Source organism: Schistocerca cancellata, chromosome 1 (assembly GCF_023864275.1).
Source record: "Schistocerca cancellata isolate TAMUIC-IGC-003103 chromosome 1, iqSchCanc2.1, whole genome shotgun sequence".
NCBI lineage: Eukaryota > Metazoa > Arthropoda > Insecta > Orthoptera > Acrididae > Schistocerca > Schistocerca cancellata.
Window position 1 is genome coordinate 710,071,901 of NC_064626.1, and position 24,783 is coordinate 710,096,683.

At 37.0% G+C, this 24,783-nt stretch overlaps 1 protein-coding gene across 6 annotated transcripts in view; it reads left to right on the top strand.

Moving 5' to 3' along the window:
* Positions 1-24,783, top strand: part of LOC126184783 (exonuclease mut-7 homolog) — a 243,914-nt gene that overhangs the window by 150,715 nt on the left and 68,416 nt on the right. For all 6 annotated transcript variants that reach the window (XR_007536880.1, XM_049927351.1, XM_049927370.1 and 3 more), the window contains exons 12-13: positions 18,248-18,379; positions 18,514-18,671. Coding sequence is in view for 5 of the 6 variants with exons in the window: in XM_049927351.1 (XP_049783308.1) it covers positions 18,248-18,379; positions 18,514-18,671 (290 nt within the window). In the remaining variant the exon portion in view is untranslated. The remainder of the gene's footprint in view (positions 1-18,247; positions 18,380-18,513; positions 18,672-24,783) is intronic.

Sequence of the window (24,783 nt, forward strand, 5' to 3'; positions counted from 1 at the left end):
AGCACATACTTGCATTTTGGTAGGATTAAGCTTTAAGCTGTTATTCTTGTAGAACTGTCCCAGTTCTTCCAGTGCTTCAAACAAGTTATTTTTGACATCATGGAAATCATTTCCTGGAGTGGCGAACATGAGATCTTCCACATACAGAAAACTTTTGGTCTATAGTGGAAGTTGTTAGTCATTCATATACATATGAGCGTAGGGTCCAGAACACTGCCCTGAGGCAGTCCATTTCTCTGTAGCCTCCATCTACTGCACTGTCCTTGAAATTCCACAAAAAAATCTCCTGTTGCAAAGAAAGTTGGCAATTAAGATTGGTAAAATGGAGTCATAACTGATGTCATAAAATTTTTTCAGGAGGATTTTATAGTTTACAGTGTTGTATACAGTAGAAAGGTCAACAAAGGCCACTTGGCGATCATACAGGATTCAAAACCATCGTCGAAGTACCGAGTTAGACTGGTGATCTGTGAAGGGTAGCTTTTACCAGATTGAAAATGTGCTTGTTGAGGTAAGAGCTTGCTTCCAGGAAGCAGTTCAAAATAATTCTCTCCAGGATTTTGTACAGGGGGCAAAGAAGAGATATCAGATGGTAACCCTTAGGGTCATTGTTCTCTTTACCAGTTTAAATGACAGCAATGATATGAGCTTTCCTCCGGATTTTAGGTATTCTTCCAGATTGTATAAGCTTTTATTGAAAAGATCTAAAATCCATTTTAATGTTGCAGGACCCAAACATTTTAATTGCTCATTCCTAATATCGACCAACCCAGCAGTCTTCGCTGTTTTACAGTTGCTAATAGTCCCCTGCAGCTCTTCCAAACAGAAAGGTCTAGACTGGTTGGTAACAGAAATATACATGTTATTAGATTTTGGCCTGACATTTCGGATGCAGGATTTCCCATTTATTAATAGTTGATGGGCAGTATCGTTGGCTGTTATGTTTGCATGGAGGGTCACATGACCATTATGGAGGCATTTGAAAAGTTTCCAGACTCTCTGACTGTTTTTGCTGAAATCAGTTTCTTCCATAAACGTGTTACACTGCTCCAACTTGGCGGCTAATATTGATTCCAGCAAATGCAGCCCACGAGATGTTGTTTCTTCATCAAATGGGTCTTGCTCAAACACTGTGTAGCAGTGATCGAGGTCTATGCTATCTCAGGGAACAGACCTTGTACATACGTAGTTCAGTGTCCACGAGGGATGGACATTCTAGATCTTTTGTTCACTGCTCTTACGAAGTGGTCATATTGCACAGAGTATGGGCTAATATGTGTTACCACTTGATCAAGCAGAATTTTAAACTTCTTCCAGTTTGCTTTTTTAAAGTTGCATCTGTGGCAAAATGAAACAGCCCAGAATCTGACACATGATTGGCATGTACTGAGACTTAAGAATTGGCAAATATACTGACTTTATTCACAGCAATTTGATGTTGTCTCTGGCAAGTATAAGGTCAGGACTGTGTCTACAGTTCCATTGAGCCCTGTTGAAAGATGGTGGCAACTTACTATCTTGTATAAGTGTCATAGATGCAGAATCTGCCCAATTCGGTAATGTGACTCCATTTTCACTATAACCCCAGCTGGTACTATTGCTATTCAAGTCACCTACAACACTCTTAGCTGGCTACGGAAATTAGGCGCTTCTTGAAAAACGAAGGTTTCTGTAGGTGGTTTATAAATCGAAACCATGTGATCCAACTGTTAGACCTTAATATTGTTTTTTGCGGTGATTCCAGTAGAGTTACTGTCTAGGCTGCGTCTTGCAGAAATGGCCCTGCCATAATGACTGTGAAGTCATTCTGCAACAAGAGTCATGCCAAGTATTTTGGGGTGGCTATCCTGATGATACCAATGTGTCTCCTGTGGGTATAGAATATGTCGCAGCCACTGCATTGGCACAATTTTTTAAAGAGTTCCCCCTCTTGGTAGCTTAAGCTGCCTATATTGACAGATGCTCTATTCAAAGCTGACCCTATTTATGGCAATTTTGAAACACACTGGGTTGACATTTCAGTGGTTGATGCCTTTTGTGTGGAAGTATCGGCCAGCTGCCAGCTTTTGTACCATTACCAGGGGATGCCCGGATGTGCTCAAAATCAGATGTATGCACACCCTACAGGAAGACTCCTTCTATGTTCCTCCTTGCTGTTAACTGATTGTGGGATTGTTTAGTTCTAATCAGAGCTGTGTCTGCTGAGGTTAAGTTTTCACTCTTGATTACTACACTTGTGTTAATAGCAACACAACAGTTTTTGAACTGTCCTTGAAAGCCATTGTAAGACCATTTATGTAGGTTAAGAACAAAGTACAGTATTTTTAGATTTTCAGAAGGCCTTTGACGCCGTTCCTCACAAACGACCTCTAATCGAATTGTGTGCCTACAGAGTATTGTCTCAGTTGTGCAGTTGGACTTATGATTTACTGTCAGAAAAGTCACAGTTCATAGTAATTGATAGAAAATTATCAAGTAAAATAAAAGTAGTTTCTGCCATTCCCCAAGGAAGTGTTATAGGCCTTCTGCTATTCCTGAGCTATGTAGACGATTTAGGAGACAATCTGAGCACCTCTCTTACATTGTTTGTGGATGATCCTGTCATTTACCATCTTGTGAAGTCATCAGATAATCAAAACAATTTGCAGAATGATAGACATGATATATGTATGGTGTGAAAGTGGCAACTGACTCTAAATAATGAAAACTGTGAAGTCATCCAGATGAGTAGTAAAAGGACTCTGCTAAATTTCTGGTACATGATAAATCACACAGCTATAAAGGCTACAAATTCAACTAAATACTTAGAGATTATGGTTAGGAACAACATAAATTGGAACATTCACATAGATAATGTTGTGGGTGAAAGTGAAGCAAAGACTGTGATTTACTGGCAGAAAACTTTGAAAATGCAACAGGTCTAGTAAAGAGACTGCCTACACTACACTTGTCTGTTCTCTTCTAGAGTATTGCTGTGTGGTGTGGAGTTCGCAGCAGGTAGGACTGACAGAGGACATCAGAAAGTTGAAAGAAGGACAACTCATTTTTATTACTGCAAAATAGGGGAAGATGTGTTACAGAGATGATACGTGAAATGGGGCAGCAATCATTAAAGCAAAGATGTTTTTTGTTGTGGATGTTCTCATTAAATTTTAATCACCAGCTTTCTCGTCGAAATGTGGAAATATTTTGTTGACACCCACTTACACAGGTAGAAGTGATTATCATATTAAAGTAAGAGGAAGAGTTAGGTGTTCAATTTATTGCATGCTGTTAGAGCGGATAGCAGTAGAAAAATAACTCGAAGATGGTTTGATAAACATTCTTCTAGGGACTAATGTATGAACTGCAGAGGGATCATGTAGATTTAGAAATAGATGGAGATGTAGGGACTGACTACTTATCTTCGTGTGATCTTCTGAGCTAAGTTTTATTCCTGTGACATGCTGTGCCATTGTGACACTCTGCATTTTGTAATGAAGGAAAGTCTCCACCTATATGGGAAATTTCATAACTGGGGATCTTAAAATTCGAATTTTGCAACAAATGCAAATTCTGCCTCAAAATACAAAAATGCAGACATGCAAAATTACCTAATACATGCTACTCCAGAGCAAATTGTATCCAGATGAACTATAAGATTGGAGGTAGTTTGAAATAGCTTTATTTGCTTTGTATAAATATTGAAAATGTAACAAATTTCTGGATACTGCCATTGCATATCATCTGTTGCAGCCCAGTTTGGAAAGATAATATGCATAAGGATGTGTTTGCGAAACAAAGCGCATGAACACGATGATGTATCAGTGTGATCAATGCTCTGGTGCTACATCAATTGTTTGTGTGTGACTGAATGGTCTCTTTATGTGCCATGTAATGCAAAAGACTCAGCCATGGGACTTAGCATCATAGAACAAAGAAACATGTAATTTACCTGCTAGCTAAAGTTCAAAAATTGCTATAATCACTACATTTACATTAGAGAGAACTTCCAGAAGATGAAAACTAAATTTCGGAAAACATTTTATGCTGTTTTGTTTACATGTTCATGGCTGAATCAATTTGGTAGATCAGTCAAGTACTACATCTGAAATCAGATGTTCTGGTTTCTAATTTTTATCAGCACAGTTGTGGATTCTCTTAGAGATAGACAACTTCATACTGAGTCTAATACTTCTATTTCTCCTTCACTGCACAAAAGTAACATTTTACGCATTAACCAAAAAATTTTAGCAGCTAGATGTAACCTGACAACCTATGCATGTATCAAATATGATTGTGCTTTTACATGACAGTGAAAATTTATTGTGCAAGTTGAAATCTGACAACTATAACCACATTTCCAGAATTGATGTTTACTTGATCTAACAGAAGCAGAATTGGGAAATGGATTTGTGAAATTTGGTTTTGGAAAACCCATGTAAATGTAGTGGATGCAGTTACTTTAACATGGCAGTTTTATAAGTGGTGGGTGTTTTGAACTGTGGTTGTGTTAGATATTGGTAGAGGTCGGTTGATAAGTACCTCATTTATGACATTGCCAGTCTATGCAAGTGACTGCATGGTAGCCATTACCAAAGACTTTGTATTGTGCATTGCTCATTTTCCTTTATTATTTTTAAATGTGTGCTAAGGCTAATCCTGGTCCGCAACATCAGTAGGGATCTCTCTGATCATTCGCTCTGGCGGTCATAATTCTTTTTCGTTTACACTTGCAAATGACTGCCAATTTAGAGTTTATGTGGCTTGCACTCTAGTGACATATAAACAAAACCTGTCAATGTATTTCGACAGTGTAGAAAGTCTTCCTATAATGTGGAAATAGCTATTACCATAGTTAATATTAACTTTGTCAGTTCTACCTGTAGCATTGGTCGGAATCAATATTTCGTCAATTTTGTAGCTATCGAATTGGGTGGGAAAAGTAAAATGATGTCGAGAAACACCTAAAATCAGAGAAGTGCTCTGTTCACCAATGGGATAATGCTGCTGATTCTCAAAATAAACAACCATTTGTAGGAAGCCAAAAGAGGAAAACAAGGAAAGAACATTTTGGGCAAAAAAGTTTTGAAGCATCTGCAAAAGAGAATATTCCAGTCAAAAAGCTCCCCAATCGCCACTTTTTTTTTTTTCACTGTCAATTTATACACACTAAAGCTTTGTCTTCAGGCAAGTTGCATCACAACCTTACAAATAAACAAAAAATTAGATGCAAATTTTGCCCAAAAATAGATACTAATTTCGGCAAAAAAAAGCTAAATTTTCAAATCCCTACTCGTAACATTTTAGTTTGTCACTCAGAATTTCATGGTTGACACAATTAAAGGGTTTGACAATATCACAGAATTATAAACTGAATTATTTTTCTTGTTTAGGTCCTGCAAGACTTCATTTATGATGCCTTCTCTGTGACTAATCTTCTATAATAGGTGAACTGAAAAGTAGTCAATAACTTCTGCTCAAAACAGTGAATTAGTATTGTATTGTAAACTATATTTTTATAAACTTTTGAGAATACTGAAAAAAGAGAAATAAAAATGGTGTTCGGGGTGATTTGCTTATCTCCATTGTTATTGGTGGCTTTTACTGCAGCATATTACAGTCTCCCAGGAAATATATTGTGAGTCATCAGCTCCTAGAAATGCAGTAATAGCTGTCAGAATTACCACTTGGTAGTGTTATTAGTATTGTACCCACCTTAGCTTTTTGAAATAGATTTCTGCTGGTAGCCGCAGTGTTTGCTGCCACAGTGAAGAGGTAATAATTGAACATCTTGGATACTTGGTACTCCTCAGACTTGATTACTTGAATTTAAAAAAATCTTTTAGCTGTGTAAAAGCTATAATTTTTGCACAGCTTAATGATTTTTTTAAAAATCTTGTTTATCAAAGAACCATTGGATTTGATGGTTAATGATTTAAATTTTTCATATCTCGGTCACACTGTTTTTCGTGACTTATTCCAGTTGTATCATTGTTTTGTTTGTCTCTAATTATAAAAATGTTCCATATAGTTTTTGTGCTACCAATGAAGTATTTTATTTTTTTAGCAGTATGTATGGTTAAATGATGATGGCGTCCTCTTGGGTAAAACATTCTGGAGGTAAAATAGTCCCCCATTCGGATCTCCGGGCAGGGACTACTCAAGAGGATGTCGTTATCAGGAGAAAGAAAACTGGCATTCTACGGATTGGAGCATGGAATGTCAGATCCCTTAATCGGGCAGGTAGGTTAGAAAATTTAAAAAGGGAAATGGATAGGTTAAAGTTAGATATAGTGGGAATTAGTGAAGTTCGGTGGCAGGAGGAACAAGACTTCTGGTCAGGTGACTACAGGGTTATAAACACAAAATCAAATAGGGGTAATGCAGGAGTAGGTTTAATAATGGATAGGAAAATAGGAATGCGGGTAAGCTACTACAAACAGCATAGTGAACGCATTATTGTGGCCAAGATAGATACGAAGCCCACGCCTACCACAGTAGTACAAAAATGGTTCAAATGGCTCTGAGCACTATGGGACTTAACTTCTGAGGTCATCAGTCCCCTAGAACTTAGAACTACTTAAACCTAACTAACCTAAAGACATCACAAACATACATGCCCGAGGCAGGATTCGAACCTGCGACCGTAGCAGTCGCGCGGTTCCAGACTGAAGCGCCTAGAACTGCTCGGCCACACCGGCCGGCACAGTAGTACAAGTTTATATGCCTACTAGCTCTGCAGATGACGAAAAAATTGACGAAATGTATGATGAAATAAAAGAAATTATTCAGATAGTGAAGGGAGACGAAAATTTAATAGTCATGGGTGACTGGAATTCGTCAGTAGCAAAAGGGAGAGAAGGAAATGTAGTAGGTGAATATGGATTGGGGGTAAGAAACTGAAGAGGAAGCCGCCTGGTAGAATTTTGCACAGAGCATAACTTAATCATAGCTATAATGGTAAGACAGAGATTTAGGAACCAGGTTTTAAATTGTAAGACATTTCCAGGGGAAGATGTGGGCTATGACCACAATCTATTGGTTATGAACTGTAGATTAAAACTGAAGAAACTTCAAAAAGGTGGGAATTTAAGGAGATGGGACCTGGATAAACTGACAGAACCAGAGGTTGTATAGAGTTTCAGGGAGAGCATAAGGGAACAATTGACAAGAATGGGGGAAAGAAATACAGTAGAAGAAGAATGGGTAGCTTTGAGGGATGAAGTAGTGAAGGCAGCAGAGGATCAAGTAAGTAAAAAGACGAGGGCTAGTAGAAATCCTTGAGTAACAGAAGAAATATTGAATTTAATTGATGGAAGGAGAAAATATAAAAATGCAGTAAATGAAGCAGGCAAAAAGGAATACAAACGTCTCAAAAATGAGATCGACAGTAAGTGCAAAATGGCTAAGCAGGGATGGCTAGAGGATAAATGTAAGGATGTAGAGGCTTATCTCACTAGGGGTAAGATAGATACTGCCTACAGGAAAATTAAAGAGACCTTTGGAGGAAAGAGTACCACTTGTATGAATATCAAGAGCTCAGATGGAAACCCAGTTCTAAGCAAAGAAGGGAAAGCAGAAAGGTGGAAGGAGTATATAGAGGGTCTATACAAGGGCGATGTACTTGAGGACAATATTATGGAAATGGAAGAGGATGTAGATGAAGATGCAATGGGAGATATGATACTATATGAAGAGTTTGACAGAGCACTGAAAGATCTGAGTCGAAACAAAGCTCCGGGAGTAGACAGCATTCCATTAGAACTACTGACAGCCTTGGGAAAGCCAGTCCTGACAAAACTCTTCCATCTGGTGAGCAAGATGTATGAGACAGGTGAAATACCTTCAGACTTCAAGAAGAATATAATAATTCCAATCCCAAAGAAAGCAGGTGTTGACAGATGTGAAAATTACCAAACTATCGGTTTAATAAGTCACGGCTGCAAAATACTAACGCGAATTCTTTACAGACGAATGGAAAAACTGGTAGAAGCCAACCTCAGGGAAGATCAGTTTGGATTCCGCAGAAATGTTGGAACACGTGAGGCAATACTGACCCTACGACTTATCTTAGAAAATAGATTAAGGAAAGGCAAACATACATTTCTAGCATTTGTAGACTTAGAGAAAGCTTTTGACAATGTTGACTGGAATACTCTCTTTCAAATTCTAAAGGTGGCAGGGGTAAAATACAGGGAGCGAAAGGCTGTTTACAATTTGTACAGAAGCCAGATGGCAGTTATAAGAGTCGAGGGACATCAAAGGGAAGCAGTGGTTGGGAAGGGAGTGAGACAGGGTTGTAGCCTCTCCCCGATGTTATTCAATCTGTATATTGAGCAAGCAGTGAAGGAAACAAAAGAAAAATTTGAAGTAGGTATTAAAATCCATGGAGAAGAAATAAAAACTTTGTGGTTTGCCGATGACATTGTAATTCTGTCAGAGACAGCAAAGGACTTGGAAGAGCAGTTGAACGGAATGGATAGTGTTTTGAAAGGAGGATATAAGATGAACACCAACAAAAGCAAAACAAGGATAATGGAATGTAGTCAAATTAAGTCAGGCGATGCTGAGGGAATTAGATTAGGAAATGAGACACTTAAAGTAGTGAAGGAGTTTTGCTATTTGGGGAGCAGAATAACTGATGATGGTCGAAGTAGAGAGGATATAAAATGTAGACTGGCAATGGCAAGGAAAGCATTTCTGAAGAAGAGAATTTTGTTAACATCGAGTATAGGTTTAAGTGTCAGGAAGTCGTTTCTGAAAGTATTTGTATGGAGTGTAGCCATGTATGGAAGTGAAACATGGACGATAAATAGTATGGACAAGAAGAGAATAGAAGCTTGTGAAATGTGGTGCTACAGAAGAATGCTGAATATTAGATGGGTAGATCACATAACTAATGAGGAAGTATTGAATAGGATTGAGGAGAAGAGAAGTTTGTGGCACAACTTGACTAGAAGAAGGGATCGGTTGGTAGGACATGTTCTGAGGCATCAAGGGATCACCAGTTTAGTATTGGAGGGCAGCGTGGAGGGTAAAAAATCATAGAGGGAGACCAAGAGATGAATACACTAAGCAGATTCAGAAGGATGTAGGTTGCAGTAGGTACTGAGAGATGAAGAAGCTTGCACAGGATAGAGTAGCATGGAGAGCTGCATCAAACCAGTCTCAGGACTGAAGACCTCAACAACAACAACAACAACGACAGCAGCAGCAGTATGTGTGTGACCAGGTTTTTTTTTATGTTAGGAGGATTTTACAATACTAATGGTACTGTAGTTCCAGTTCTTGACTGCAACTTGTCTTATGACTTAGCTAGAAATGCTGTTTATTATGACTTCATGATCTGGTACTTTTTTTTCTGTGATCTGAACCTAAGTGGTCATCATATTTTACTGATGACATTTGACCATCATGATCAGATAAATCATTGACTACTACCTTTACAACTAAATCACAGGATATAATATAGCCAAACAAATTGAAAGCCTGTTGCACTATGTCCTTCAATTCTCGCAAGAAGTTTCGCTTTAGCAAATAATCAAAAGCTGTATATCAACCATTCAATGTGTACTCAATCGGTATTATCTGATAAAAAATCAATATTATTAAAGTATCCGTAGATAATGAGTCTCCAGTTAATTCTGCATAACCTTTTTAAAAAAGTATCTCTCTGTCTTATGAAACTAAATAAATTTCTTGTTAATGGCCTGTAAACTATCAGTAATACAGCATCTGTGTTTCCTGGTCCATTATTGTAGCTCAGGATTCAAAGACCTGTTTATCACTATAGTAATTTTCCTGTAAGTGCATAGAAAATACTAAATGAGTAGTTTTCCAATATACATGGCTTTGTCTAAGCTGCAGTATTTTTTTAAATTATTTATTTATTTTTTGTTGATTGCAGCTCTCTGTTATGAACAAACTTACACAAAAAATACATACAGAATAAATTGGATACAGTTGGGGTGGGGTGGATAATGCTTTGTGATGTGGAACACAGAATTTTTAGGAGAATTGTGAGTTACACTCTGTCCATCTAAGTGGTGAAAGATGAACGTAATATTTAATGAATTTATTGTTAACAGTTATGTTTCAGACAGTGTATTGTGGAAGGAATGGTCTATTAATGGTCTATCTGTAGGTAATATGAGGTACTTGGGTGCAACAAATCTTCAAAATGGGATGATGAGTTTAACATATCCACCTTGGGCACTTGTTCTTAGATGTTGCTTGGAGATGTGTTGTGGCTGTGGAAGAATAGCACTCACAATAACAATAGTCATGTCATAGAAACAAAACAAAAGAAGGTTTAAAAGACTCATTCTGTCATTAATTCTGAGACATTTTGATTTGTCAAAGTATATTCATGTTGTGCAGTCTAATGAGACAACACATCTGTAATTCAAATGATTGTAATACAGTTGTATTATACACGTCTGAAGGAAGTTATCTGTTGATGTACAAAGAAGCTTTAATAAATATATATTGAAAGAAGAAATTTTTTTAGTCCATACATAGATCTGAGGATGATTCCAGCTTTCTTTCAGTCTCTGGCACTAAAGGTGCTGCAAAGAAAAAGTAGTCAACTAAGAAGAACAAAAGCAAAGTTATTCGGATCTGATTAACAGGCCTGAATTGTTATTTATTCATGACATGCGTGACCACAGAAACTATAATATGTACAAGCCGTTGATCAACTAAAAGATGCAGATCAAAATGAAACACTCATTTTGGTCAGGCTGCATACTTTTGGGAATTATTTGTCAAAGTAGCCTCTTTCCAGGAGTATTCAGATGCAAAGAATGTTGTGTGCGATGTGACAAAGTGTAGGATGATTTATTAGTTACTCCAGTGCATGATCACCCCCCATTCCTGAGCAGTTTTTGAAGTACTTAATTAACACATTCCACAAACTATTTCATCTACGGCTTATCGTACTGTGAAAAGAGTGACATAGTCTTCACAACAGTGTGAGGAGTATTCTAAGCAATATGCCTTATATCATCCACAAGTGTATAATTAAGTTTCTGTTGCAGAGTGAAAATTTGTTTTGGAGATATCACTGAAGCTTGCACTTAGCTTACAAATACTGGTTACATGATAATCATCATCTATAGAGTTCTGAACCATCTCCTCTAATGACTACCGCAGAGTAGTAAGACATTCTTAGTCTTCTTAACAATTTTCCTTCTAGCTTTAGCTTGCACCTCCAGAATATCGAGGCCATTGGTGACTAAAGCTATCGGATTTTGCCAAAAACTGTTCTCACCATGTGACAAAAACCTGTGCCACTGCATAACTTCACTCTTCTGGAAGCATATAGTAAAATTTTGTTGCAGACACACCATTTACTTCATGTTGTTGCAAATTTATATGGTTCCTCAAGTGCTCAGCAAGCCAAAGTGCGGAAATATCTCTACTGTACATAGGATTTAATGATTAGTTAATGTCACACTTTTGACTTTCTTGATGAGAAAACATGAAATTTACAGTAACTCAGTGCCCAAAAATGACTTTCGAGGCCAGCTTCTGACTCCAAAAACTGTTTATTGAGTACTCAGTCCATAACCATCGTTTGCAATGGCTTAAAATATTTATACTAACACAAAGTATCATCAAAAATAATACTCAAAACTTATGAAACTACAGATTTGTGAAACTTACGTTGCCGTGCATGAAGTGTAATTATTAAACACATGTCAGCTCCAATTGGCATGAGTTTTTACGCATCGTGTGGAATCACCTACCTTGAGGAAGCATCAACTTGGTACACGGGAAGTGCACCACAAATTCTTTTGGAAGTTTTGCTTGCTTCCTTAAAGTGTTTCTCGATATTGGTAATTTTAGTTTACATAAACACAAGTTCCAAGAATCATATTACAGATAACCTAAAATTATAGTTTCATGATATTGGTGTTGTTTGCAGATATGTCACTAGGACAGGTTTACGAATCCTCACTGTAATATGAAGTATAAAGTACGTCAACTATGTTCAGTTATGTTCTTTGATCTTTGGATTGAGTACCATCAAGATGTTCTTGAGTATGACTTTGTACTTGCGTATAGTACCTGTTGAAATGTGTGCCAGTGTGTACCAGGAGTCAGTTTTAAGCAAGGAAGGAACATGATAGTGACAACAAATGCTTTTCTCTCTCTCTCTCTCTCTCTTACACCCCCCCCCCCCCCCCCTCCTTTTCCCTTATTCAAAATCCCATCATAATCTTTATCAGTTGTGAGTTTATAACACGACAGAGGGTACTATTGCAGAAAAATTCAGATCAATGTAATAAACAAATTTTATGTTGTGCTGTAGAGACAAGGTCCAGTGACAGTTTGAATATTGTGGTTTAACATAAACATTGTCTTTTCACTGCTTTGTTAAAAAATTGATTCAGATATTTATCCAGTATCTGAATATCTTTCACTTAGTCTTTTTGTTTGTATCCTTTTCATATATCATTTGTTCCACTAAGACCCTAACTTTTCATGTGATGTGGCTTCAGGGTTGTTAGGGAAGATCAGTGTTTCCATCTCATAATGACTAGTAAGATTCTTAGCATCTAACAAACTCACATTTTCAGTTAGATGTTCCCACCTTACCTATGATTGGAAGGATGCCACATCTTTGAAATACGGAACTCCATTTCCTCCTCTATGAAAACATGTGGAACAGTTTATGTGTGATGTTGTAATGAACATATGTTGGAAGGGTGTGAAAATAATGGAGGAGGAGAAAAATAGTTGTGATGCAATTAGATTTGGGAGGAGGGGGGGGGAGAGAGAGAGAGAGAGAGAGAGAGAGAGAGAGAGAGAGAGAGAGAGAGAGAATGAATTTTATTCATGGAATAGTGGGACTGCATATCTTTTGGAAACATTTCATTTCTGAACAGCATCAGCTGAAATGAAGAGCAATTTCCTGCTTTCTTAAGACAATGATGAAATGATTTCCTGATGACTTCCACTTTTGGGTAGAAATACAAAAACCATGTATGCTAATGCAAGAAAGACTGTGTGTGTGTGTGTGTGTGTGTGTGTGTGTGTGTGTGTGTGCGCGTGCGTGCATGTGTGAGAGTGTTTTCTGGAATACACTTAGGGAAAAATTAATCAACTTACCAAACAGTGACATTTACTTGTTGGTAAGTACCGACACTATAAAAAAGAAGTATCTGCTAGTTACCAGCATTGTTTTCTATTGCTTACACATACAGCTATATGAAAAGATGCATGTAAGTGAAGGGCCATACTTTTCCAGACAAAGAGAGAAACCAGGAAAGTGAAATTTGGATGTACAGATAAACTTCAAGCTATCAAATGTTATAACAGGAAAAGTAAGCTCACTGGGCAGAATTATTCAGACCCCTCCCTCCCTCCACGCACCTAAAAAAAAAAAAATGCTGCTAAGTTTGGAGCACTGTAGATTGTCTGCAGTCGGTAGCAGTTATTCATGTGATCCTCCACCGGTGACGTAAATTATGGCAGTGAAGTGGCATATATGTTCCAGATGGTTATATGAAATCAGCATAATAAAATGGGCCAATGTGGAGACATGTCACAATGACAAAAAGGAGATATCATGTTTGGACATACTTATGAGCAGACTGTGAATGTAGTTTCCTGATTTGTTAGTGTATCAATGCACAATGTCCATCATATCTACAAGGAATGGTGTTTCATTCGCAGCCACATATCTTGGCATAAAAAGAGACATCATAAAAGGCTCCAACCTGACACTGAGTGGAGAGATGAGTGTCACTTCTTGTCTATGACATTCAGCTTTAAGCCCAACAGAAATTGCGGATGTTTGTGATTGCAGGTCCATCACAACCACTTTTTGTCCAAACATTGCAAAGGGAACTGCACACAACGGACATTTGGAGTTGAGTACCTCAGAAAAGACCAGTACTCACAGTGGCACATTAAGCTTCGCATCTTCAGGGAACCAAGCAACACAGAAACAGGACAGTTGCTGACAGATGAAGGATGTAGTATGATCAGACAAGTCATGGTTTTGCCTATTTGTGAATGTTGCAAGTGGGTGCATCCAATGTTGCATTTAAATTGCAATGGGTGGAGGGTTTAGTTCAAGATGTGTGGAGGGTGTGGTTCTATAAGGTTTTTGGGGTGCTTTCATTCCACGACTTTGGCTCATTCCTTCTGATTACTGTGAACATGTACCAAGATGTTGAATAATCGGATCTTCTGCCAAATTCAGAGAGCTCCTGAAGAAACAGTGAGTCCTGTCATTAAAATATCATGTGCAAACAAGCAGCAGAAGACATGATCCTTTAACATGTCAACATATCGCCAGGAAAGCCTGGAGAACTGCTTGAACCAAGTTGTTTCTTTCAATATTCTTGGTGACCAAGTGATGCTCTTTATTATACATCTTCGTGATGGTAATACTGTGCATATGCTAATCTTCCAAGATGAGAGCAGGCATATTCACAGAGTCCCACACATACATTACTGGTTGACTCGGGCATCTCACTGCTAGATCACCCCGTCTTAATCCCACAATAGCTTTCCATGCAACAGGTTGTGGGTTCAAATCTTATTAGGTATAGTAAGTTTTCCCATTAAGGTAAATCTTCATTGAAATGACTTGGATCATTACTTTTATTCAGTTAATTGGTTTAAATGTAATTTTTTATATCTTTTCCTTTGTCACATTATTTTAATCACTTTATGAACTTTTTCCATTTGTTCCATTTTTTCTTTATATATTTCTTTTTTCAATCAGAATTTTTGTGAATATGAATATAATTACATTTATCTATTACAATATTCAATTATTTGAAAATTCCAATCTGTTACTTAAAAACCAAAAGACCAATCTGTTTATATTGACTGTGCAGTGGTGTGAAAAATGTATTTTTTGCTACCAGATGTGCAATTTTTTTGCATGGTAATCATCATACAAACATTTAAAACATAACATAAATTCCTATTGCACTGTGGACAAAATAATGCAAATGAACTTTTAAATGAAAGAAGGGTTTATAAGAATAACGAAAGCAAAATGAAAATAGATATAATGTATGCAATAATGTATATGAAAAAACAGGGTGATAACAGAAAAGAAATGAAATAGAAATTAATGTATACAATTAATTAAAAACTCATGAACAAAGATTTCGAGTGGAAAAAGAATGATGGAGAGAAAAATGAGAGCAAACGAAAAAGTTGTTATTATGATTCAAATGATGTGACAAAGGAATGGAAACAAAAAATTCCATTTAAATCAATTAACCGAATAAAAATGATCAACAGTCATTTTTAGGAGGATTTAAAAATAAAAAGGTGAGGTTTGGACCCACAACCTCCTGCATCACATCATACAACTAGACTATTTGATGCAACTTTTTTAATGCTATAGTGTGTCACACAACATTCTGAAATTGTTTGCATGAATTGCTTACAAGTGAGGGCCCACTATAATGAATTGCTTCAGTGTGTGATACCCAGGGTCTTAATTTACATAACAGTGTAGATGATTTCAAAAAAGTCAGTCCCACCACTGGGGATCTCTCCTTGGAAGAGTTTCACTCCCAAGTTTAATAATGAGAGAGTTGTTGCTGTGCTTATCTTTACATCATGTTTACCGTTATTCCTTCAGGTGAGAAATAATGTTGCATTTATAATTTCTTTGCATAAACAATGCATACATGCAAGTAGATAATCTACTAATGAAACTGTCAGATGAGGCTGTATCTATGAGTTATTATGTTGCTGTGCCCTGTAACTGAGTATTAGCACACCGAAAGGGTGTTAAGAAATTTTTATGTGCAGTGGAATCTAACAGATGTTTTACCAAAATATTTTGCCCAAGGCCTTCATAAGTTACCATCAAGATGGGTCCACACATTGTATCTTTTCACATGACCAATCTCTAACACATGGGAACAAAAGTGTGCACAAAACTTAGTAGAAAGAATGCAGGTATGCATGTGTATTTTCATGCCAGCACAATGCATCATTGTTCAAGCAGTCTGCTTTGCATCCGTTTCTTTGCTTGTCAATTTGTGCTGTGTTTATTGTGATGAAAGGCAACAGAAAAAATACACAAGGTGAATCTGGGCAAAACAGTAACTAAATAACAAGAGGTACGAGAAATACAAGGTGATGGCAATGTTTTGTCTGCAAATTTCCGGAAGTGGTTACAGTGAGATGTAAGATTTTTCTCCTTGGGAAACTGTAGTGATTAAGGATGGCAATAACATTTTATTAGCTCACAACTGGTGACTTGTATATACATTTTGTATTTCTAAACAAAGAATTTCAGTGATTATTCCTGAAACTAAGAAACACTTAAGGGAGATTCTTTGTCGGCCAGTGATGGTTAATTGTATTTTGTTTTGTGAAAAATTATTTACACAACTTCAATTAAAAGATATTGTATATAGGCTAACATTCTCATAGTCAACAAATTTAGTAATTCCAATAGACCACAGAATCCACCAAAATGGATGCTTGTTCAGTGTTCTTTTCAATTCCTAGTAGTTTGTTGAGGAGCACCATCTGCTCTCTCTCTCTCCTTCTGTTCCGACATGAGGCTCCACAATTGTAGTGCTATTAAGGCACCATAATGTTTATATTTGCCTACTGTTTTCATATTCTCTTTTCATAATTTTTAAGGCCTCGTCTCACTTTTCTTACTTTGAGAAAATCTTACTATTTGCAATGACATGATCAGAAACTTTTTACCTAATACTTGACACTCAGGGGATAGCATCTCAAATTTCTGTTCAAACAATCTTCAGGAGCAGCATTCTATATGTCTTCTGTTTGTCTATAATCATCTAAAAATTTGTAGGTGCTTTCTTTGAAGCCAACAGTGTTGCACATAATTGCCTTAAAACATAACCTCAACAGACTACACAAGGAAACACACATGAGCCCCAGCTGCCTGTCATCTTCCAAACAGCGCAAGAGATTCCCTCTGAAGCTGGGAAGCAAAGCACTTTCAGGCACAGCCTGCATGTCAGGGAAATAACACATGCACAAATGCATGAGTAGTTGCGTTGTTGGAAATGTAAGCGTAAACACGTGCACGAGGTTGAAGAGAAGAAAGGCATCATGTGAACACACCTTTAATTGATACTGTATGTCACCAAATTTGTGGCACAATGTGACATCACCGCTGGTGCCTTGATTTGGATACAGCAGTCCCACACAAGTAATTTGCAGTATTGTAGATAGATCATCTCGGTCATTTCGTATGGAAATACTTTGGCCAGGAAGCCTCGGTGAAAACCATATATAGAACAACTAAATGCGTCAAAATTCAGATATGAATATGGCAAGCCTGCATGAAGAAGAAACCAGAATTAAAATAGTTGGGATAATACGAATAACCTTAGATATGCAGGTGTTACCATACTGATGGCAGAAAGTGAAGAAGAGCTAAAAGAATAAAACCTCTTACTGAAAGTGAAACAAGAAAGTGCAAAGGCTAGTCTAATCCTGAAAGTGAAGAAAACAAAAATTATGGGAACTAAACCTACCATTCCATGGTATATAGGAGGTGAACCAATGGAGGTAGTTTACACATTCAGTTATCTCAACTCCCTGATTGCTGCTGGTGGTGCCACAAAATCAAAAGGCGCTTCTTACTTGACAGGAAGACAATGTCCAACTGTGACAATGCTTTAAGGAGTGGAGACATAACTTCAACAACAAAGATCCTTATAGTAAGGGTTATGGTTTTTCCAGCTGTTATGTATGAGTGTGAAACTTCGATCATAAGGAAAGCTGAATGGCGTGGGCTAGGCACTTTTGAATTGTGGTGTTCAAGGAAACACTTTGGAGTTCCATGGACTACAAAGAAAATGTATAAGGCAGTATCACAGCAAATAAAACCAGATTGCTCTGTGAAGGTCTGATACTGAAACAAAAACTGACCTACTTTGGGCACATATTAAGAATACATGATTGCTGGAAAAGATGTAAATGTTGGAGAAGAAGGCACGAGGTGAAGAGGGTGGCAAAGGATGAGGTGGCAAAGAAGTAATGGGTTCCAACCTCGAAAGTCTGCTGGGAAAAGTTCAGGACAGAAGAAATTGGCATGATGTACTTCAAGAAACCTAAAACTTAGATATTTGAGTCTCTTAGGAAAATAATTTTGTTAGTTTTTAATCTCTTGTAAACAATTTAAAGTTCAGAATGGAGTAACAACAAACGAGCACTGTAGGACAATCAGTGTATTTCCTATGTGATATAATTGACCTTAAACTTTGGTAACAAGAATTTGGTGTATTTCTAGGAAGTGAAAACACAAGTGGGGAGAGTTTGTCCCGGTTAGTGGAATTGTGCAAAGGACATCCTTTAGACAAATCTGATCAGTTTTCCAACTGGGAGCAGAGGCCGCTGCGTAGAGGACAACTAGTATATGCAGGTACAGATTTCTCTAGGTTTTTCCTGCTTTTCTTTGGATATAACACTATTCATTTAATTTTATGTTTTCTGTAACAAATATTATTTTTTTAGGCTAGTTGTCTATGTATATTTTTTCTCATGTTTCATGGTCAGCATTGGATGCTTACTGCCTGTTGGAAGTTTTTGATGTGATGGAACAGTGTTGTGCAGAACAAGGTATTCCATTCTTGGAAATATGTAATAGCATAATACAAATGTTGAAGTCACCTAAGAAGGTTCCAAAATCTACTAAGAAGACTCAAAAGGAAATTGTAAGTTTGTATTGTGCATTATCATATGTAGCTGTTGACAGTTTTAAATTGTGTAGAATGTTTGACAAATTACCCTGATATACTTGAAACACTGAAATGTATAAAACATTATGATAATGTTATAATAAGCTCTTAATTCTGATAAGTTTCATGTCCTCCAACTACTTTCACTCTTGTATTATTATTAATAATAAGATATAAATGTGCTGTTGTTAATAGTTTTAGAGTGATAATGCTACTTATTCATTCTCTTATCAGTTAACAAATTCCCTGCTTGTTTTCTGTGCTCTATCTGATTGATGTGATTTTACAGTGTGACACAGAATTACGGGAATGCTTGAAATAAGTAGTGGCAGCCATGGGCAGGTGGCAGCACTGTGGGTTCATGACAGTTAGTGAGTAAACAGTTTGCCACTTCAGTAATCATGAATCAGTGGAACGAACAACAGCTTATGTTAGCCATAAAAATGTTTTGTGAAAACAATGGTAGTTTGGTAGCGGCGCAGAGGGAGTTTTGAAGTTTTTATAATTTAGGACAGTCATGGTGCCATACTGTCGAAACACGCGATAAAGTGTTGGATTAATAACTTTGAAGAGACTGGATCTGCCCTCAAGAGGAAACCAACAGGATGACCAAGAAGTGTGTATTCTCTAGCGAACATTGATGATGTTGTACACAAGTGTGTCTTACGGAGCCCATGGCATTCAATTCGTAAGCAAGCAGCAGGGATTGGAATGTCCCGGAAGAGTGTTCGCAGAATTCTTCATCTTGATTTAAAATTTCATCCTTACAAACTGCAGATGGTGCAACAATTGAAAGACAATGATTACGGTTACGATTAGGATTCTGTCAGCAAATGGTAACAAAAATAAACAATGACGATGAATTTCTAAACAAGTGGATGTCAGCTGAGGCACATTTGCATCTCGCAGGTTATGTGAATAAACAGAATTACCATTACTGGGCAAACACAAATCCTAGTGACATTCATGAGCGCCCTTTACTCACTAGTAAAGTGACAGTACGATGTGGTGTTTCATCACATGGGATTATCGGGAAACACAATAACTGTCAGTGCTGATCGTTATGTGGAGATGTTACGAACTGTCATTACACCTGGAATGAACAACTTTCCAAACATTCAAGAAGCTTGGTTTCAACAGAACGGAGTGACATCACACACTGCACAGCAGTCAGTGGCATATGTGCAAGAATTGTTTGACAACCGTGTGATCTCGTGATTCGGTAACATTCCCTGGCCCCCTAGATCCCCAGATTTATCCATTTGTGATGTTTTCTTGTAAGGCTATGTCAAGAGCAGAGTCTACACGACTCAACCAAGAACCCTGGATGAGTTAAAACAGAGAACTCGGGATGCAATTCGCAGTATCCCAGCTGAGATGTTGCAGCAGTCAATGAGGAATCTCAACAGCAGATTTCACGAATGTATTCGTAGGAGGTCACCATCTAAAGGACGTAATTTTTAAACAATGATAAATGCCATCAATTTTTGTAAATGGAAAAGTTGTAAGGTTTCAATTAATATAATTGCAATTCCTTTCCTTCATCACTTCTAGTTTTATTGGATTGTGAAAATGTTCCTGTTTTACTGTGTCACCCTGTATAAGCAAATTTTTGTAAACAGAAGTGATTATGCATATATGGTTTTTCGTATTACTGTTACCATATTTACTACAACTCATACTTAACATGGTTACACAGGCTATTTTCAGTTTCTGTCTGCCTTACTCCTCCTACCCATTCCTTAGATCCATTTCATATTCTGCCTGTTCTGGTTTTTGAATTGGAGCTGATTGCCTGTTCCCACTTCCATACAATATAACACATATTCCTGCTTATATCATACACAGCTTTTTTTGTATGATGGTTACCAACATTTCCGTCTTTGTTTTCTATGTTCTTCATTTTATACATTTTTTGTAGCATGGTTTTCTTGCATACAGCCCATTCCAAAAGGATAGTTATGTATTTGGGACTACTAACAACACTTGGAAAATTTTTAGAGCCCATCTTGAATTGTAGAACAGTTTGTTCCTCTACCTTACATCCATATGAACATTATGTGCCCAAAATCTGGATATTCTCTACTGGAAATGATGGTCTTTTCCATTTTGTATGCTCTTTTTATAGCTGACTTGAGAAATAATACTAACTTCACTATTGGGATCTAAAATTATTTCTGGTGTTTAGCGTGTTAATCTCCCCAATATGCATAAAACGGACATTATTCAGACTCTTGAGAACTTCTACTCCTCTCAATAACTTTTTGCATGAGATTGCTCCAAAGTGATTGTATAGTCTCTAATCTCCTTTGAGGACATGGAATTGGCTGTACAGTTTGCTCCTTTTCCCCTTTCTTAAAAAATTATAAAAAAGTTGACTGTTCTCCACATATTTCAATTGTTTCTGGAAAATGACTTTCTATTCCCATTTCTTGTGTTATATGGGTCATTCCATGTCAAGGGGACCATGGCTCCCCATTCGACCATCTCCAAATCTAATGAAATTTGCTGTAGAGGTTCTATATGATCTTTAATGGTTACATTCCAAATTTCAATCCTGAATCTTGAGAGACTGAATTTTTAGGGACTTTTAAAGGGAGGCTACTAAACTTCGCATCACATATGAAGGTGCAAATGTGCCAAGTTTGCTAGGGTTTTTTAAAAGTTCTGGCAAACATTTGGTCATTCGCTTTAATATACACAAACAACATTTTATGCTGATCACACCATGGCCAAAATCAGTTATTTAGCCGTACCTAAATATAGATAAAAGCCTCTAAAGTGGCTAAAAAATTTGTTGCACTATTCTGAGAGCCAAGGTTTGACTGACCACTGCTATAAGTGATTTTCAAACAATAATTTAACACATGCCATAACAACAACTATAGTACAAAACACAGCAAATATGCATAACAAAAATAATAGTGTGTCAGTTCCATTTTTGGTTAAATACTTCTACAATTCTCTCAATGACAGATTGTGGATAACTGTATTGTCTTCCTGGTGATGACATTGATGATGCATCTAAAGTCAAGAAGATATGTTGCTCCAGAATCCAGCAGGTGTCTTTAGCAATCAGCCAGTGGAAGGAACAAGCAGAACCGTGAGAGTTCATAAAGCTGATGAAAATGCCTTGTTGTTCATGTGAAACTTCATACACGTTTCCAACCCACCAAAAATTGCCCTACATACAAGCAACGTACTGTTCTGTTTATAAACTTATAATTGAATCCGCTGGAATTTTTTCATCTGCTTCGAAGGTATTAATTGTGAATGCTGATTACAATTAATTGGTTCTCTCTCGTTCCAGATATGTATGTCCAATGGAAAACCTTTTTTCTTGCTCAGGGTGAATATTTTCAGTTTCTTCTTTTGGTACACAAAATACTTTATACCTGGAGCACTATCATCACAGGGCTGCAAGTGCGTTTGCTGTTCCCCCCAATCCCATCACAAGGCAATTTACCGTGGCTTGTTCCAAAAAAATTCCATTCAGCAGTGATGCCAAAATACTTTTTGTGCAGACATAAATTGAAGAAATTTTTGAAATTCTTATATTGGATAGCTGAATCATCACTGAAGTAATAAATGTTCTCATTGTTTCCAATCTTTGTCTTTAAATATGCTGTTGACTTTATTTGAAAGGCATGGGCAGCAATAGTATTATGACAGAACATTCACTGACCACATAAACGCTAATACTCTGACATTCTTTGCCACCAAAATAGACATCAGATGGATGAAATGTGGCCTGACTATTCTCCCAATGGAATCCTTGCACAGCATCTTGAGCAACAAAGGAAAAATTCTCAGCAAAATCCATTGTTATAATTTATTCATTTTCTGCAAGATTTCTTTTTAGCTGCTTGAGATATAAACTTCAGTGTTCGGACACAGTGATGGCTTCTTAAACCAGTAATTTTCGAAGTTGACGCCTCCATGCAATCTTGAACAGTCCTCTGACATGTCTCTGTCAGCATGGACCCATTGCTTGTATTCCATTGTTTCTTCAGGGCCATAGCCCTTAAAAGCGTCTTCAAGAAAAGCCTCTAGTTGCATTTTTCCTGGACAATCTGCACAATCTTTTGATTCCAAACTGCTTATAGTTTTTTCATCAAATCCTTGTAGTCATCGTGGATGGATCTTGCTGAAGCCAAACACGTACTGAATGTGGTCCAGAAGCACCAACTGTACTACACCAATTCGGCCTGAGCTCACAAAATTTTGAGAAGCTCAGTTGATTTCGAAATCACTTAAATAAGCAAAAAAAAAGAGGAAATTTTGTTTTACTCCATCATTGAGCCTTTTCTCCTTTTCGGTTGCAGCTGTTGCCAAAATCCCATCTGCCGTCTTTAGTTTCCTAGCCTTCTTCACCATCTTAGTTGAAACAGAAAATTCTATAGCCATTTTTTTTCTGTAGTCCTGCTATTTGGGACCAGGGTCAACATTTGAACATTACTGCAATTGCTTGAAGTATGAAGCTTAATCTTAAGTTCTTCAATTAAGATGTTCATACCTTTACATTTTTGGTACTCTTTGGTTTGTATCTGAGCAATAACTAATTGGCTCACACCAGCAGCTGTGGCAATTGCCTTAGTAATACTGCCTTGGGCTTTCAGAACTTTCCATTTTATGTATCCCATAGAAACTTCAACAATGATTCTCCAAGTGATGATAATGAAGTGAAGTGTTAGCAGTAAAGCAAGCATCAACAACATCCATGTCTTCAGTGGATGGTGATTCTTGCTTATTGTGGTGGGATGATTGTTTTTGGACCACTTCATGTCTACATTTGATAAAAATTTTCTGACCAGGTTTAAAAACTTCATTAGTCAGTAATTTAAACCTATCAGACATTGCAGTCGTTACTGGTGTTCAAGCCTTTTTGGTTACTTGTTTTTCTTTACCAAATGGTTGCAGCAAGTTTTCTGCAGGAACTGAAATTTTGTTGTCAACAAGGTATTCTGATATGAACAGATCTGGGCATCTTCAGTAAAATCAAGCCCAGCCTACACCAAAGAAGCTCCATCTCAATTGGTGACATTTCAACTGATTGTAATTCTTTTGCCATAATAGAATGGTGATGAGACAATATTCAGTGTTGTTTGTATATAAAACATACAAATTAGGCTAGTAAAACATATTGTTTTAGTGCTTATCTTCAACTGCAACAATGATTATTGACGATTTAAACAGTCAGTACTCAACACTAAGATTGTACAGTGTCAACACCATAGATTACACAGCATAGAAGACTTACACTGTGACAATTGCCAGTAATGAAAGCAACAATATAAAGTGGTGATTCAGCAATGTATCACTGCTGTGAGGATATAGCCTTAAAAAAACTATTGCTGCTTTATAATGCCGATGGAAACTGAGTGGCAATGCTTTGTAGGGTTAAAAAGTTCTAGAGCAACATAGCATCCCATAACGATTTTCTGGATTTTATAATCCTAAGGGGATTTTCAGAAGTTTTATTATATTTATATTCTGTACTGTAAAATAATGTAAAAACACTTCTTATTAGCAAAGTTGCTTTCCCTAAACCACAGGAAAATCTTATGCTATTAAAACACACTAAAATTACATATTTTTTGATTTACAACTTCAAATTGTATTAATTTCTGTGTTTATCGGTAATCCATTTTCCCTACTTTTGATAGGTGTTCTTACTCATCAATATACAAGATCCAGAAATTAAACAACATAGCTTTGAAAGCTTAAAAGATGTTCTATCTAGCTGTGGTAAGAAAAAAAGGATTGAGGAAGACACAGTTGAGAAATTGCCCCACCAATACCCTAAAATCTGCACGTAGAAAATTTTGGCCTAATTTGCAGATGCATATCTTTTCATCTGGGCATCCAGTGCTAATAAAATTTGATTGATATATAGTCATCATAGGTAGGAATAACTACCAAAGTTTTAGTGTGATTGGCTCATATGAAAAGTAGCAGTGGTCGGTCAAACCAGTGCTCTCAAAATAGCACATTGAATTTTTAGCCACTTTAGAGGCTTGTATCTATATTTAGGTATTTTTACCACGGTGTGATTCAGCATAAAAAGTTATCTATGTATATTAAAGCA